The following is an 18,416-nucleotide window of genomic DNA, read 5'->3' as shown; positions in this document are numbered from 1 at the left end:
AAAAAAATTGTAAAAATAAAAAACATTATGAATAAGTAATAAAATAGTATTAATTTTTTCTTTTTTCTGACTTTAATTACTTATTTCTATTTAAATTAAAATTTAATATTAGCTTTTAAACTAATTAGAAATATAAAAATCTTTTGTTCAAATTAAATATATTTATTATTAAATAAAAGTAAATAAAAATATAAATGAGTGATAATCCAGAAGATAGAATAAGAAATTATTTAAAAAAAAATATATAAGTAGACTTAGATAAGAAACCAACAAAAGATGAAAAAAAAGAATTTGTTTATCGAAAATTACATGCAGAAGAAACATATACACACTAATTTTAATAGAGAACAAAATTAGAAAAATTATAATTATTTTTTTATGAAAAGTTTTAATACTTTTAAACTAGAAAATTCAGAATATTTATGAAAGATACATTTCCTTTTTTAGCATTTCTAACATTCTCTACATTTATAATATATAAAATGGAATTATAATTAGATAAAATGAATAGGACAGTCTTTAAAGTAAAAACTTTAAAAGAATAAGAAATTGAAAAAGAAAATGATGTATTATTTATTTTGCAATTATAAACTAATTTAAATATTATTAAGCACATATTACTATTATTATATATTTTAATAAATATAATTATATTTTAAATTATAACAATTAAAAATTATTATTTATTCTTTTCAAAAGTATATTCGAAAAGCTTTGAAAGGCGATAAAATTACGGCAGAAAATATTTAAATAACAGATGTTCCAGATAAAAGAAATAAGTAAATTAAAATAAATAAAAAATAAACAAAAATAAAAAATGTGAAAAATAAAAGATATAAATTTGAAGAATTAGAAGAAGAAGGAGATTTCGATACAAGAGATGATTTTTTAGAAGGTTTAAGGAACGAATATAATTAAGGAGTTGAAATATAAGAAGAATATAAAGATTAGGTTATAAACTATTCTAAAAGAGAGAATAAAATACTTGATTTTGGAATTGATAAAAATAAAGAAATATGAATTTTTATGAATATTAATTATTATATTTTACTTGTTAAAGAAGATAAAAAAATGTATCTTTGTATTGTTTATTTAAAATTAACATTATTTTAAGTAATATACTAGATTAAAATAAATAATAAAAATTATTTTTCATAATATTTAATATTTTTAAGTAATAATTTATATTTTATTTGTTCATAAACATTTTTCTAAAATAATCTTATTATTATTATTAAAAAATGAATTAATAGATTAATAATATAAAGCTATTTTAGTTTTACTAAGAAAACTTTTAATTTAATACTTTTTTTCTTTTAAATAATAAAAAAGATGAAATGATAAATAATTGTTTATTTTTATAATAAAATAATTTTATTTACAAAATAGAAATTAATTAGAACAAAATTAAATTAATAAAAAGAATTTTATAATAAATTATATGATAATATTTATTATTTTTTGAAACAAAAATATTAAATTTATAAAATAATTAGAAGAAAAGAATATTATAAAAAATAATTTAATTATTATAACAAATTTTATGAGAAAAAAAAGCACAATTAGAAATACTTCTACTGTTCCAGGATTTCTATCAAAAACATATAAAATTTTGGATGTAAAATTGAAAGAAAAAAAAAAAAAATTAATTTTTATAATTAATCAATAAAAAGAATTAATATATTATTTAAATAGAATTCAGAATATTTTGATATTATTAGTTGGAGTTAAGACGGGCGTTCATTTAAAATTAAAAGTCCATAACTTTTTGCAGAAAAAGTGCTCCCAAAATATTTTAAAACTAATACATTTGCATCGTTTGTTAGATAAGTATAATAATTATAAAATAATTAAAACTATTAAACTTTGAAAAGCTAAATATGTATGATTTTCATAAATTAAGATAAGATAATGAATAAAATGAATGGAAACATAAACTTTTTAGAAGGGGATATCCGTAAAAAATTATAAATGTGAATTAAATTACATTTTTTTAAAAAAAATAAAACACACAAAAAAGAAATTTGTTATGTGAAATTAAAAGAAAGATGAATGATAATAATACGATTCAAGAAAATAATGAATAATTAATATGGAAAGATCATAAGAAAATAGAAAGTGATTTTTAATATTTAAATAAAGAAGTAATAATATTAAATATAATTTATTTTTTATTTTTAAAATTTGTTAGATGAATTAATTATAACAAAAATAATAAAATTTAGAAAAAGCTTGTAGTGTTTTAATAGCTTAAAATTCTCAAATTTTATCCGATAATAAACTTTTATGGAATGAATTAAATAAGAAAAAGTATTAATTATATTTAGATATTTTTTTACTTTAAATATGTTTATTTTATTTCAATAATTTTTTATTTTTTTTAAATATAGAGAAAATAACTAGAAAAAAGTTGAAAAGCTTTTTAGTATTTTTCTTACTTATATTGGTCCTAAATAAATTCCGGAAATTAGTTTTTTACAAAAAAAACATAATTAAGGTAAATTATTATGGTTAATTATATGATAAAAATATATATTTAAATTTATATTATTATATATGTATATTTTTATTAGTATTTAATTTTTTTATTAGAAAAAGATTTCTTAACTTAGGAATAATCTGATGAAAAAAATCGCAATTAGAAATTATCTTTTATGCATAATAAAAATTATGTTAATGACAATCAGAATATATAAAATAATAAAGATAATCATTATAATGTATAAATGAATGATATAATTGATAATTACCATTAAAATAATCATGATTTGCTTCATACTTTATAGAACTTTATGAATTAGTAAATAAAAGAAGATGAGGCTAATAAGTCAAATTTATTATAAAAAAGAAGTTTTAATTAAACGCATTAAAACAATTAAGATGATTAATTTTATTAAAGTTATTAGGATAATTAAGTAATTCCTTATTAAAATTAGTGGGAAACCATTAATAAATTTATTAAAGAATAAAAATATGAAGAAGAGAAAAATAATTATATTAAAAATAGCTTTAAATGATGTTTATTGATGTAAATAATTTATTTTAATAGACATTATTGCAATTTATTACAAATATAAATTTAAAATTTAAAATAAAATATATATTTATTAAAATAATAATTTTAATATCTAATTTAATATTTATATAATTAATTTATTATTTTATATATTTTTAAATTATTTAATTATAAAAATATTATTCTAAGAAAAATAAAATGTAAGACGATTCATATTTTTAAAATAATTGGTTTTAAAAATAATTTCATCCTATAAAATCAATAGAAAAAGCTCATTTAAATTCAATAGAAACATTATCTATTTCAAAATAAAATCCTAATACTTTTGCTACAGGTTCACATGATCATCTTATAAAGTTATGGGATCTAAATACATTTAAAGAAACACAATTATTAAGAGGACATTCGTAAATTTAAAACAAATTAATTTAATAAATTAATAAATAGTTAAGGAGTATGGAGTACATAATTTTCAAATGACGGAAAATAATTATTGAGTGCATCTCCAGATAAAACATTGATAATTTGGGATTTAAATAAAGGAAAACCAACATCTACATTAAAAGAACATTTAAATAAAGTATATTTTTGTTAATATAATGAAGATAATAAATTAATTGCTTCTGGAGGAGAAGATTAGAGATTAATTATTTGGGATACTCGTAAAGGAACAGCTATGAAAATAATTGAAAGTATTATCATTACTATTATTATTATTTTTTCTATTTTTTTAATTATTTTCTAAAAGGTGAAAACAAAATTATTTATAATATAAAATGGTCTAAAGATGGTAATTATTTATGTACTTCGGAATACGGTGGAATTTGTAAAATTTTTGATGCAAAAAACTTTAATTTAATTGCATAATTTGGATCATATAATGAAGAAGAAAGGGTAATTATAGTTTATTCATTATATTATTTTTAATTTTAACATTTTTAATATAAAATAAAAAATTATATTTTACTAAATAAATGTATTAATAAATTTAAATATGTTTTAAGGCATGGTGTTGTGATTTAGATTTTAGAGAAACTTCAAAACAAAAATATAAAATATTTGTTGGATTAGATGTAAAACAATTAATATATGATTTTATATTTATATATATAAAAGTCTAGATATGTAAATGTTTTAGAATTAAGTCCAAAAAATTAAACATTAACGAAAGAATACGAATTCATAGCCCATATGGATCCTATTAAATGTTTGAATATAGATGGTGAAAAATAATTATTAATAACTTCATGCAGAGTAAATATTAAATTTAATTATAAATTGTAAGATATTATCTTAAAAAAGGACGGAAGTGCAAGAGTATGGGAAGCATTTAAAAGACAAAATTAATATAGTCCTAAAACTATAGGATCACTAATTGGACATGAAGAAAACGTATCTAGTATATAGTTTGTCGCTGTAGGCGGAAAAACATTGTTGCTTACATCTTCTTACGATTAAAAAGTTCATTTATTTGAAATTTGAAAATAAATTAAATAAAAAAAAATAGAAATAAATGAGAAAATATATATATAAAAAAATAAAAAAATATATTTTAAATATATATATATATATATATATATATATATATATATCTTTATTATTTTTTATATATATATATATATTCAGTTTTTTAAAACGTAATAATTATAATCAATATAAGTCATAATTACCCAATTTTTTTCATCACAATATGAAATATATAAATTAATAAATATAAAATAAATCCATATTAATAATAAGAATATTTATAGTTAATAAATTTTATAATTAATATTTAATAATTATAAATTTTATTATTTTTTTTATGGTTTTATTATAATTATATTTATTTTTACTAAAAATAAATTAAACAGAAAAATTTAATATTTATAATATTAAATTAAAAGAAAGAAAATACATAATTCTAAATATTATCATTATAAATTACTTAAAGTTGTTCATTGTACCTTTATTTTTTATTATTATTTTTATGTTTTGAATTTTAGTTAATACTTTGTTAAAAGAATTATTATTAAAACAGATAAAATTTCTATTCAAAAATCCAATAATAATACTTATATTACAAAAAATTAATTAAAAAAATTAAAAAAATAATTTCAGATCATAATATTTAAGAAAAATTAAAATAAAAATAAAAAATAAATAAAAATTATTTATCAAAAATAATATATATATTTTTACTTTTAAGATTTTTAAAACCTAAAATATTCTTTCTTTCTTTTTAATAGAATATATATTAAAATAATAAAAAAATATTTCAATTAGGATTTTAAAATTCTTAAAAGCTATTTTGTGTGTTCTTTTCTTCGTTTGTTTGATTTTATTCATCGTTTGTTTTTTATTACTATTATTCACCTTTTTTTATAACTGAGTTGTTATAATCTTAATTGACTCCATACATTTATTATAGTGAATACATTTATTAGTAATTTGACTATCCTTAATTTGTTTAATATAATCCAAGCATCATCTATTATTATTATTATAAATATGCAATAGACTAAGGATTTAGCATATTATAATAATTACTTGGATCATATTAAGAAACATTTTAAGGATAATTTTAGTATTATAAGTTTCTGTTACTGTCTTAATTTGGTTGTGAGAACTTGGAAACCCTTAATTTAGAATTCTACTAAAGATCTTATTAGTTAGTTGGGGAGTCTTTTTTATATCGGCTATCATTTTTCTTTTTGATGGATGGTGACCTATCCCTTTCTCTATTATCCCTTTTATTTTGATCTTGATTATTTTCTTCATTTGTTTTATCTGTGAAAACTTTCTTTATATCATAATAACTTTATGAAATTTATTTGTATTATCCTCTTTGATTTTATGCTTATTGAATAAATATATATTAAATTTTTATTTTTTAAAAAATGCTTACAAACATCAACAAGCTCTAAAATATCATCAGGAATTTCTTATTTTGCTTCCTATAAATTTTTTAATAATTCCTTAGCTATTTTTCTATCAACATCAGGATCAAGAAAAGAAACAGCAATTCCATAAGCCCCTGCTCTACCCGTTCTACCTATTCTATGAATATAATCTTCCATAACTTTAGGGAAATCAAAATTGAAAACATGTGAAACATCTTTAACATCTAAACCTCTAGAAGCTACATCTGTTGCTATGAGAATTTTATTATCTCCATTTTTGAATTTATGCATTACATAATCACGGTCTTTTTAAGTTTTATCTCCATGAATAGCCATACATTTGAATCCTTCACTTTCTAAAAGTCTATTAAGTATTTCACAACCTTTTCTTGTTTAAGCAAACACTAAAACTTTATCTTTTTAAGTAAGTTAATCCAATTATTTAATTAATCTTTGTTTTTAAAAATTTAAATTTAAATATAAATATAAATATAAAATTATACAAATTTTATTTTTTAGAAGGATCAACAACATAAACAATTTATTTAATTCTATCATTAATAGAGAGTTCGAATTTTCCCATTTAAATATGAACAGGTTGATTTTAACAATAATCAGAAGCTAAATTTTACACATTCTTAGGCCAAGTTGCTGAAAACATTAGTGTTTATCTGTCAGGTCTTATTTAACCTAAAATTCTTCTTATTTGTAATTCAAATCCCATATCAAGCATTCTGTCAGCTTCATCCAAAACCAAATAAGTCACCCTTTTTAAATTTGTAACTCCCATTTCTAAAAAATCAATAAGTCTTCCTGGGGTAGCTATTATTACATCAACTCCTTATTATAAAAGAATTTTTTATGGAAATTTATCTGCGCCTCCATATATACAAGCAGTTTTTATTTTTGAAGTTTTCCCAAACTTCTCTGATTAATTTTCAATTTACATTGCTAATTCTCTTGTTGGAACTAGTACTAATACTATTGGGCCTTCTCCTCTTCTCACTGCTGGTTAAGCATTTATATGGACTATTGCTGGGAGTAAAAAGGCTAAAGTCTTACCACTTCCTGTTTCTGCTATTCCTATTAAATCGCTCCCAGTCAATACTATTGGAAAAGATAAAGCTTAAATTGGAGATGGCTTTTCAAATTTTGCATTTTGTACCTCAGTCATTACATAATTAGGAAAATGGGCATCTGACCAACTTAAGAAAGGGGAAGGAATTTTCCCATATGGACTTTTTGCAGAAACACTATTTTTTTCATAATATTCATCTATTTCATTTTAGGGACGTACTTATTAGTTTTCTTTGTAAAACACTTTTTAGAAAGGTTGCATTGTTTCCTTTGACCAATCGATTTATTAAAGGTTTGCTCCTATATTTTGTGGATCATTATTTCTTTTTTTTTATAATTTAATTTAATTTTTTGTTTTTTTACTTTTGTTTTTTATCTTATTTTTAGGCATTTTAATTAAAAGGGTTTTAGTAATTTTGCTAATATTATTGTTAAGGGTAAAAGTTTTTATAAGAGTTAAATTAAGAAGAAACTTAAATGTCATGGTTTTAAAAATTTTAATGCATTTTTTTTTTGTAAATAAATTTATTGTATTGTATATATTATTTTTAAATTTGTTTATTTATTTATTTTATATTAAAAAATATATTTTTTTTTTTCCTCTATTATTTTATTCAAATATATATTTAAATTTTATTTTCTTATTAATATTTAGTTAGAAAAATTAATATATTTAAATTCTATTTTGGTATGAAATAACTATAAGGACATAATAAAATTAATTTTGTAATAATGAAAAATAGTTAAAAAAAATATAAATCAGAAATAAATATGTAAATAATAAACAAAAAAATTGAAATAATAGCAAATAAAATAATAATTTTATTTCTAATTTATTTAAATTTAGACTTTTAAAAAATTAATTATAACTTTTATTTATTAAAAGAACATATAAAAAAATAAAAAAAATTATTTAATTTAAATACTACTTATATTTTGTATTCAAATCACTATATAAGCATTTTAATTTACTATATTAAATATAATAAAATAATAGAATTAGTAAGTAGAAACATTATAAAAATAAATTGAATAAAAAAATATTAAATTAAAAATAATTAAAAAAATAAAGATAAAAATAAAATATTAAGTTAATATTAATTATTAATTTATTTTAAAAAAATAATATTTTTATAAAATTTATATTACAAATTACATAAATTTGAATATATTTAGAAATAGTATATTTAGTGTATATAAAAGATTTATTTTTTCATATTTAAAACATTTTTTATTTATCTTTAGAATTAAAATAATTATGTCCACATTATGATATATTTAATAATTACTATTGTTTAGAATTAAAATCTATATCATATTAAGGTACTTCGGGTAACGATTTAATTTCTTCTTTATTTTCAAAACAAATTATTTAATTTTAAAATTAATTGCTAAATGAAATGTCTTAAAATTATGTTTTAAATGGAGATAGTTTTTAACCTTCGATTTAATTTTTTAAATTTATTTTAAAATCTGATATTATTTTAGGTCTCATATAAAGTGATCCAATTTTCTTCGACTTTAACATTTTAGAGTATTAAAGTAGTTTTCGTTATTTCTAATTTTCAGATTCAAAAACTTATTTTGATAATTCAAAAACTTGGCAAATATCATCACCTAAAGATTATATTAATCGATAATTCAATCTATATGTATATAATAAAAAATTTATATTAAAATATATTATATTATACATTTAATTCATTGCATCATTATCATCCAATAATAAATAATAAGATTAAAATAATTTCTATAAATAAATGGAATAATATATTTTATTGAAGATTTTAATATAAGTTTACTTAAAACGCTTCTATGTTTTAAAACTTATCTTTTAAATTAAAAAGTGAATTAAATCTTTTTTTACTTGTTTATTTATTTTAAAGAGGACTTTATTGAGTTGAAATTTTTTATTATGTATTTCTATAAATATTTGCTTTAAATACTTATTTTAAATTTATTTAATTTTTTCTTGATATTTTTGGTTTTTATATAAAATTAAAAAGATTTAATTGCTGTTCGTTTAAAAAAATTTATTTTAATTTATCTATTTCTTACAGCTTATCTAAAATTAGAAATATATCTAAATCTTTTGATATTTATTGTTTAGATTTTTATAATAATTCATATCTAAGTTTATTTATTTTACAAAAATTAAATATTTAACAGAATTATAATTTATTTTTGTAATTTAGATTTACTATTCTTTAAAACTATTCAATTATATAATTTTTTTTAGATTATAAATTCAAGCCTTTCAATTAATTTAATTAGTAAAACATTTATTTAGAATATCCAATAGCTTAGAATCTTTTAACACAAACTATATATTTTCCTAACTTTTTAACAATAAATTTAAACTTTTCAATTGATTTTTGTTATTTTTAATTGCTTAAGTTTGAATATAAACTTAGACCATTTTAATTAATATTATTGTCTATTAAATTATTTATTTTGTTTTTATTATTATCTAAATTATTATGATTAAATTCAAAGATTTTATGATTATCGATTTCATTAATGTCCTTGTCTAAAACATTACACTTTTTTTAATTTAACTTTGTTTCTTCTTAATTTTTATTTTCCGAATTCAATTAATTTCTATTGTTATTATTATTTTGATTTTCTTATTTTATATTATCATGTTTTTGATCTGGTATTTCTTAATTATTATTATTTTTTATAAACTAATTTTTTTAATTATTATTATTAGTTATATAATTTTCAATATTAGTAATCTTATTTAAATATTTAATAAATAAAAATATAAAATAATAATCTTTTATTTTACATTTTTATCATTATTATTTATATTAAACGTAACCTATGTATTTTCACTATTTTTTTTTAACAATTTATAATTATTTTTGAAATCAGAAGAATTTCTTTATATTTAACTTTATTATATTTCTTAATTATTGCTTTCTATTTAATTATTTTATTAATCTTCAAAATCAAATTAATATAATTCATTGGCTAAATCTAATGTAAATTAAAACTTATTATATTAAATCATGATAATACTATTTTTTTATTAATAAATAATTTATAATATATAATTCAAATATAAACGTAATAATAATTAATATTTATTTTATTTTTATTGACCTTATTGAAACGAAAATAATTTATATGAATCCTCCTAAGTGGCTTAACATGTCACTAATCTTTTAATAACTTCTTTAGTATATTTTATAGATTTGACTAGCTCTTAAATATATTTATATATAAGTATTAGTATTATTATCTAATTCAGTTGTTGTTTTCATATCATTTAATTCATAGAGTTCTATATTTTCATTATAAATATTTTAGTATGGAGTCAGACTTTCATCAGTTTATATAGTAACAGTTCTTAAATATGTATCTGTGTTTTTTCTCATTTTTTTCGGAACAAAAGTAAAATAATGATCTTCATTTAAATAATATTGATTATAATTTTTTGAATTTTCTTGATTCAATATACTGCTTGTTATAACTAATGCAACACCCACCGATCCTCCTTACTATTTAACATACTCTTCAACCTTTTCTTCGGAGTGACAATTTCCAATTACTTTTTTATAAAGTAAGTGTTATTTAAATTTCATAAATACAAAGATAAAATTAATTTATAAGTATATATATTTTATTTATATTTAACCTTGATTCTTTTAATCACATAATTTTATTTCAAATTTAGCAAATTAAAAAGTCTAAGAATTAAATTATCCTTAAAGAGTAATTAAATAGTCAAATCTATATTTAAAAATAATATATTACATATTCAAATTTCAGTTTTGTATTTACTTTGGACATAAAAAGTCGTAATTATTTTAAATAAAGAACTCAGTAAAATTGTAGAATTAACTATCAAATTTTTTAAAATGATGTTCGTTACATTATTCTAATTCTATTGGTATACTTTTTTTATTTTTTATTTTAATCATCAAAATAATAATGCCTTAAATTTTTTTAAAAAATAAAATATTGCTAATTAAAATATTTCTTAATATTTATAAATTATTTTTATACCTTTTAATTAAAGTTACATTAAAAAAAGGATTTTTTATAAAGTCATCTTAATCTAATCTAATCGCAAACATAAAGCTATTACTAGTAATATTTTTAGCTGGAGGATCTTATATAAATTAGGTCTTTGTCTAAATAATTATATTTTACTTTGTTAAAAAATCTATAGTCTCTGTTTTAAATACAAATATTAATTATTAGTTTTTTAAATAAAATAAACAATTAAATATTTAAATACTTGTCCAAAAAAATATGAAAACAATCATTAACATTATTAATGAAAAGAATCCTCCGATACTAGTTTTATATTTATCCTATTAGTTTATATTAAAATTGACAGGAATTCCAAACAGATCAGCTTTCCTTATTAAATTTAGATATTTATTGAAAAAAACCATTTTTAATTTAAAAATAAATTTCTAAATATTTTAATATTTGCTTAAATAATTAAAACTATTTAATTTTTCAAATATTACTTATTTATTGATATTATTTTTCAAAAAAATTCAATTAAATAAAATAAATAGGAGACATGAAAAAATAGTTAATATCCTTATTATCTTGATTTGGATTTTTTTTTAAAAAATACATTGAAAACAAATTAAAAAATATTTGAAATTAATAAAAGCAGTTCAAATTAATTTATATAATAATATATAAAATTAAGTTTGAAGATTCAAATTTGATATACAAAAAAATAAGTTTTTTAAATATATATTTAATTTAAGAGAATAATAATAATTATAAATTTATGTTTTATATAGTAAAATAAATTTGATTTACTTTATAGTTTAATTTAAAAATCTTATTTTAAATTGGAATATAATTCAAATAAATAAAATATATAATTTGCCATAAATTATTTATAAAATATATTTCAATTAAGTTTAATTGCATTTAATCGTAAATTATGTGTTTCATCATTTATAGAATTCATAGTTTTGGTTTTTACGTTTTTAATTCTTCCAGAGACACTAGATTTTGGTTTCGCTGAATTTGCTTATTACAAATATAGTAAATTACTATCAATTTAGCTTAAGCCTTAGTTTACATCATTGTTAATACATTCTTAATTTTAATTATTACTACCATCTATGATTTCAATCATTTGATTATTTTATAAAAAGTTCTATAACATTAAATTATTTTCAAATTATAATATTTCTTCAAATAGCATTTATTTATAACTATCTAAAATCTCTTTTTTTATTATAATATAAAATAGAAATAATAAAATATATAAAAAATTTACTTAAGCATTCTTAATTTATTAGTACATTTAATTATTCTTCATAAAAATTATTTTTTTAACTTAAATAAGTATAATATTAGCTCATATAATAACTTATTTTCCATTTAAATATTTTTTTTAAAATCCAAAGTATAAATAAGAATAAAAAAACACTTCCTAAAATAATCCATAAACCTAATAATTCATTTATATTGATTTTTATTTTATCTTCATCAATATTACATTTTTATATTTCCTCGTTTTAACTAATTACCTATTTTAATTTTTCAAGGATAGGATTTTGATCAATTTATAGTTTTAAGTAATTATTATATAACTATATAAATTACTAATTAGTATTTTAGGAAAATAAAGTAATATAATTAAAAACATATTCGACTTCATCTATAGTAAACATATCACAATAATAAGTTTAATAATGCTCGACAATAAATTATTCCCCTAATATAGCATCAATCTTATCATCTTATAAGTCTTTAAACATTTACTTTATTATTTTCATTAAATTATGATTTATTTAATTATTTTATTTTTTTTACAGATATATTTTAAGGATCTTACTTATAATATATAATGTTTTATTATTTTAATTCTAAATATTGTATTTCATATCCGTATGTATCAAATAAACCTATTTTAGCATTTTTATTTAAAGCATCTGAAAAGCTTTCATAGTTTGCTATAATTATGTAAAATAATTTTATATATATAAAAAATAAATTTTTAGATTTATAACGTTTTTATGCATATAAATAAATTTTTTCTGTCAAGTTTGCTTAATAAATAATTGTAAAAACGAAAATATTAAACCAAAAAAACCATAAAATAATTCTTGAACTAACTTATTTTAAATTTATAATATTAGTGAAAAACAAACTTAAAAATACATCATAAACAACTTCAAAAATATTATAAATGTGCTCTTTTTTTGGTCTATTCCATACTTTTTCTTCCATTAACCAGATCAAAATTCCAACTAAAATACCTGATCCCATATAAGAAAATATAGCTTCAACACTTAAAGGAATTAAAAAAATCCAATATGTATTTACTTTATTCTATTTAACAACCATTTTAAAAGTACTCTTATGAAAAGGAATTGATATTTTATATTTATGTTTATTTTTTTTAATAATTTCTGATTCCCAATTCCTATTTAAATAGAATTTTACTAAATATTTTATACATTTTTAATAAGATCATCCTCTTATACACACAAAACATTAATTTAATATGTTTCTTGAATAAATATTAGCGATTTTCTTTTATATATAAATGAATTATTTTAATTTTAATTTATAATAAAAAATATATATTCATGCTTTAAAACTTTGTTTTATATATATATTTGTATTATTGTTTTTTCTTTACATAACAATATCGAACTCATAACCTTAAAAATCCTTTTAATTAATTTATGGATTTTTACTATCTATTTATAGTTTGTTTCCTATTTCGCAATAAGTTAAAGGATAAATAGGATACACATATAAATTAAATTATTTTATTTAATTATTTTAAAAACTTATTTAAAAATATGCACAAAAAATTAATATCCAGATGATTTAAATCATTTAAGTATAAGCTTTTTATTTTAAATCTATTTTTATTTTTTTTGAAAAAAAATAATATACTATAAATATTATTTTAATCTAATTTATAAATTTAATAAACAATTTTTATTTCTTATAAATAAAATATTATTAATAATTTTAAACAATGGATTAAATAAAATTGTAAATTTTTTATTCATATATTAAAAGAATAAATAATTTACAATAAAAAGAAGACAGTGAAATTTCTATAAGCATATAAAAGATTATAAAATGAATAAATTGCAAATATAAAATTTATTATTAAACTTAATATTTGCTATATTAATCTTTAATATTTAAATTAAAAAAAATATATTTATATGCTAATCCATTTTATAAATTAAAAATCCTATGAGCTCTATTAAAATAAATATATAAAATTAAAAAAATAATATTATATGTTCATAATTTTTTTTTAAAAAAAAAATCAATTAACTATAAATGAGACAATAAACCTTATAATTTTGATATATTTGTTAAAAAATTACAGAAGAAATATCATTTAGCTAAATATAAATTATTATTATTTTATATTATAATTAACAATTTTCAACACAAATTACATTTAAATATTAAAAAAATCATTTTCATATTGTAATATAATAAATATTTTAATTTATGGTTATTACAGAACTTGATATTAAAAAACTAAATAGTATATATAAATACAAATATGATAAATAATATAAAAAAATAAGAGTAAATAAACAAAAATTAGAGAGGTTATAATGTGGATGTTTAATCCGAGTTCTTAAATAACATATGAAGCTAAAGTTGATAAATTATATATTTTTAAAACTATTTAATTAATATATATAATTATTGGATGCATTTTATTTACATTTTAAATTCTTTAGTTTTTCAAAGAAATTCCTTTCTAATTTTATTAAAATCATAATTTATATTTAAATTGTTTTATGCAAAATAGATTCTGCAAAACGTTCTAATATTGAAATAAAAATCCTATTCTAATTCCAGATAAGAAAATAATTCCTTTAAGACTATGTAATTATACTAAATAAAATATTTTAGAGCTATTTATTTCCACTTCATCTTTATAGTTAACAATAGCGATTCGTATAAAAGCAGCTATTAATATAAAAACTGCTGAATTTGCTCTATAAAGAATTTATATTAAAAACAGTTTGACTTTTTTACTCTAAATGTATTTATATAATCCCAACAAGATTTTTTCAATCCTTACATTTTTAAAAGGCTTCAATATATTTCCCTATTGTTTCTTTATATGAAGTTAATGTTATAATATTTTTTTTATTTATCAATTTTTTTGTCTGATATCTATTTTTCATTTCAAAATATTTAATTTAAATAATTTTATTTAAATTTGTAAAGAAATAAATATAAAAAACTTCCGTTTGAAATGATAGCAGAAATTAAAAATAATATATGAATACGTATAGCCATAAAAGGAAAATAAATAATTAATTCAATCGTTCAATCGTTCCTAAATCATTAGAAATAATATTAAATAACTTTCCAATATTAGATTGTTATATTATTTAATAATTTGTCATTTAATACATTTTTATAAAGCAAATAAACTAAGCCGAGACATATTATGACAGATAAATTTTAAACTATATAAACAATATATATTATAAAAAAAAATTAATTAAAAATAAATAAAATAAAAATAAAGATAATAATTTGCAATTTTTTTTTATTTATTTAATAATTACATATTATGTATTAGATTAGAATAAAAATCTTTGATTTTTCTACCATATTCAAATCAATATATAGTTGAACCTAAATAAATTATATTTTAAATGAATTAAAGTCCTTATTATATTTATTTTTGCATGTAAAAAATTGATTGTTTTGAAGTTTTACTTATAGCTTTCAAATTATGAAAAATAGTTTTAAACTTATTCATTTTTTTCAAGTTCTGGAATATTATAAATTTATATTTTTTAGTTTTTTTTACTACATTTTTATTTAGTAAAGACATTAGTTTGATTATCTGTAAATAAAATATTTGAGGAAATATAGAAAAACATAAATTAAAAAAATATGATAAAAACTGTAAAGTTCTTATTTCTCTAATTTATAATTTAATTATTTCTAAAGATATATGTCCTTTATATTTGAGATTCTAATTCACAAAATTTATATAAGTTTTTAGGAATTTTATTAGTTTACAAAATCATGACTTTTTAGAAATAATTCTAACTAATTTATAATTAATGTTCAAATTTTTTATTTATTTCAATAAACATAAGATTAATAATTAATACTTTTTGTTAATTTATTTAGTTAATATATGCTATTTATTTAATATTTCATATATTATAAATTTTTATATTTAATTTTAATTATTGTTCACATTTTTTATACTAAATTTTAATCTATTTTTTTTATTATTTATATTTATATACAAATATAATTTTTTTTTTATGAAAGTAAAAATATTGTTTAAATATATAATGAAATAATAATTATTTATTAAAATATAATATTTTATCAATAAATATAATCAAAATAATTTAAAATGAAAATTTTATTTATTTATTTAGTTTATCTCAAAAGATAAAAATAAAAAATTAATAATGTCTTAATTTTTTAATTTAAATGTTAAATTTTTAATAGGTATAATCACAGCAATTATTTTAGATATAGGTATAAAAAAACTATAAAAAATAATTATTTATTATTATAATATATTTTATTAAATATCATAATTATAATTATTTAATAATTCACTTTTTTTTCTTTATATATAAATTAATATTATATTTATGTTTTTTAAAAATTAATTTTTTTTAGTACAATATAAATGTTAAAAAAATTTAAATTTTATATTTAATTATTGATATTGTTTAATTTTTAATAAAAGTTATGTATTTTAAAAAATTAAAAATAATGATTTTTAAAAAAACAAATTTGTGTTATTTATATGTTAATCTTATAATATATATATTATTTTATTAATTAAATTTATATATAAATTTCAATTTTTTTCAACAACAAAACAAATAAAGCATATATTAATATAATTTTATAAGTAAAAAAATAGTTTAATATAAAAAAACTTTGAATAAAAATATTTATATTATATTATATCAATACAAAAAAAAATTCTTCTAATATTAAAAAGTATTTTATATTGTTTAAATAATATTTTTTTATATTATTTGTCATTTATTAACTTTAAAGAATTTTTTAAAAATAAATTTTTAAACCAAATTTTAATAGCAATTACCATAACCATCAGATTTTTATTCCATATATATTCTTCTACACGATACAAACTTACGCCATCCTGCTTTTTCAGTTTCTTTTTAGTCAAGTTTACCTTTGATATCTTCCAAATCATTAATTAAATTTCTTAACTCTAGTTATAGATTTTATCCTTTTATTTCATTTAAAATATTCTAAACAATTTAATTTGCTTCTTAAAACTATTTATTAGAAGCCATATTTTGTGCCTAATCAATATATTCAGCACCCTTAACTCTTAAATGGTTAAGTGCAATCTATTTTTCGAATTCCGAACTACTTTAATAACTTAGAATTTATAACTAACAACTTTTTGTAAAACATATTTATTTATTAATATCTTTTGCCACTAATAATGCTTAAATTTGTCCTTCTTTTAGCTATCCTTAACATTCGAAGATAAAATCTTTCTGAACTCCACTCATAAATTAATTTATATTAATGATAAATTCAGAATTATGTTTTTTTTCTTACCATCCATACCCATAAACTTTTACAATTTTGCAATTATTTTCATCTTCATTTTAATTATTTAAATTAATTTAAATCTATGCATTTTAACTCACAATCGAAAACAAACCACCGAGTGCATCCAAAAAACACTATTCAATTTTCTCCAACTCTTAAATATAATAAAAACTTCCATTCATTAATTAAGCTATGTTATCCATTAAAAACGGACAATGATCATTTCCAAATCCAAAAGTATTTAAAGTAAAACTGTCTTCATCTAAATTATAATTTTAATAAAATTTAAATTTTTTAAGAGAAGCTTGAACTCTAATATCTGCGTTTTCATCTAAACCATCACTAAGTACAAAAATACTGCAAATAGGATTTTTTTATTATCTTTATTTTATTACTTCTAATGCTAAATGTATTCCACTGTTTATATTTGTACTACCTTTTCCTTTTAGCTTTTCTATTTATTTTTTTAAAAACTCCCTGTTTTCCTGTTTTCCTATATTAACCAATTTTGTTAATCGTTCTGCATCTGTTGAAAATGTTATAAGACACATACGGTCATTTTCACTAAGTAGAGTTAATAAATTTAAAAGGGCTTTCTTTAATAATTCAATTTTATTATTATCATTCATTGATCCAGATGTATCTACTACACATATAAGATCTAAAGGGAATCGTTATTAATTTAAAATCTAACTTTTAGGATTAAATAAATTCTCTAAATTTTACTATTATTTATTTTCTTCCTTTTTTAATATTTCATTATTTTCCTCTCTTTCTTGATTTTATTCTTATTGTATATATTTTTAAAGAAACTCGTTATCTGCTAACTTTACGCTTAAAAGGATTGGATATATATTTTCTGGAGATTTATATTG

General features: G+C 16.9%; 4 protein-coding genes across 4 annotated transcripts, besides 14 other annotated features; 2 read left to right on the top strand and 2 right to left on the bottom strand. All coding sequences in view use genetic code 6, as the record gives it.

Annotated features, from left to right (window-relative positions):
• Positions 1 to 321: 321 nt before the first annotated feature.
• IMG5_070760 (hypothetical protein) lies at positions 322 to 1,020 on the top strand (the record flags this gene model as incomplete). Its single annotated transcript, XM_004036732.1, has 3 exons — positions 322 to 566; positions 700 to 779; positions 834 to 1,020. The coding sequence occupies exons 1-3, from the start codon at positions 423 to 425 to the stop codon at positions 1,018 to 1,020; spliced, it is 411 nt and encodes a 136-aa protein (XP_004036780.1). The 5' UTR covers positions 322 to 422.
• Positions 768 to 832: a microsatellite.
• Positions 1,021 to 1,146: 126 nt separating the features above from the next.
• Positions 1,147 to 1,191: a microsatellite.
• A 729-nt stretch (positions 1,192 to 1,920) lies between these two features.
• On the top strand, positions 1,921 to 4,498 carry IMG5_070750 (WD40 repeat protein; the record flags this gene model as incomplete). Its single annotated transcript, XM_004036731.1, has 8 exons — positions 1,921 to 1,957; positions 2,226 to 2,310; positions 2,391 to 2,497; positions 3,282 to 3,423; positions 3,464 to 3,708; positions 3,765 to 3,910; positions 4,133 to 4,270; positions 4,319 to 4,498. 8 exons carry the CDS (start codon positions 1,921 to 1,923, stop codon positions 4,496 to 4,498), a joined length of 1,080 nt encoding a protein of 359 aa, XP_004036779.1.
• Positions 2,530 to 2,572: a microsatellite.
• Positions 3,114 to 3,170: a microsatellite.
• A 2-nt stretch (positions 4,499 to 4,500) lies between the features above and the next one.
• Positions 4,501 to 4,567: a microsatellite.
• Positions 4,568 to 4,572: 5 nt separating this feature from the next.
• Positions 4,573 to 4,638: a microsatellite.
• Positions 4,639 to 4,760: 122 nt separating this feature from the next.
• Positions 4,761 to 4,810: a microsatellite.
• A 29-nt stretch (positions 4,811 to 4,839) lies between these two features.
• Positions 4,840 to 4,905: a microsatellite.
• A 368-nt stretch (positions 4,906 to 5,273) lies between these two features.
• IMG5_070740 (RNA helicase, putative) lies at positions 5,274 to 7,530 on the bottom strand (the record flags this gene model as incomplete). The annotated part of the gene is made up of 4 exons (XM_004036730.1): positions 5,274 to 5,854; positions 5,904 to 6,349; positions 6,402 to 7,298; positions 7,339 to 7,530. Coding segments are annotated over 4 exons (2,115 nt in total), but the record flags the coding sequence as incomplete, so codon positions are not given.
• A 462-nt stretch (positions 7,531 to 7,992) lies between these two features.
• Positions 7,993 to 8,058: a microsatellite.
• A 632-nt stretch (positions 8,059 to 8,690) lies between these two features.
• On the bottom strand, positions 8,691 to 11,384 carry IMG5_070730 (hypothetical protein; the record flags this gene model as incomplete). Its single annotated transcript, XM_004036729.1, has 6 exons — positions 8,691 to 9,277; positions 9,664 to 9,998; positions 10,084 to 10,531; positions 10,619 to 10,713; positions 10,990 to 11,158; positions 11,225 to 11,384. The coding sequence occupies 6 exons, from the start codon at positions 11,382 to 11,384 to the stop codon at positions 8,691 to 8,693; spliced, it is 1,794 nt and encodes a 597-aa protein (XP_004036777.1).
• Positions 9,639 to 9,700: a microsatellite.
• A 3,108-nt stretch (positions 11,385 to 14,492) lies between the features above and the next one.
• Positions 14,493 to 14,540: a microsatellite.
• A 911-nt stretch (positions 14,541 to 15,451) lies between these two features.
• Positions 15,452 to 15,492: a microsatellite.
• A 1,001-nt stretch (positions 15,493 to 16,493) lies between these two features.
• Positions 16,494 to 16,551: a microsatellite.
• A 133-nt stretch (positions 16,552 to 16,684) lies between these two features.
• Positions 16,685 to 16,731: a microsatellite.
• Between the last annotated feature and the right edge of the window lie 1,685 nt (positions 16,732 to 18,416).

The sequence above is a fragment of the Ichthyophthirius multifiliis genome, assembly GCF_000220395.1.
Source record: "Ichthyophthirius multifiliis unplaced genomic scaffold scaff_1120509250386, whole genome shotgun sequence".
NCBI classification, from domain to species: Eukaryota; Ciliophora; class Oligohymenophorea; order Hymenostomatida; genus Ichthyophthirius; species Ichthyophthirius multifiliis.
This window is presented reverse-complemented; position numbering and strand designations above follow the sequence as displayed.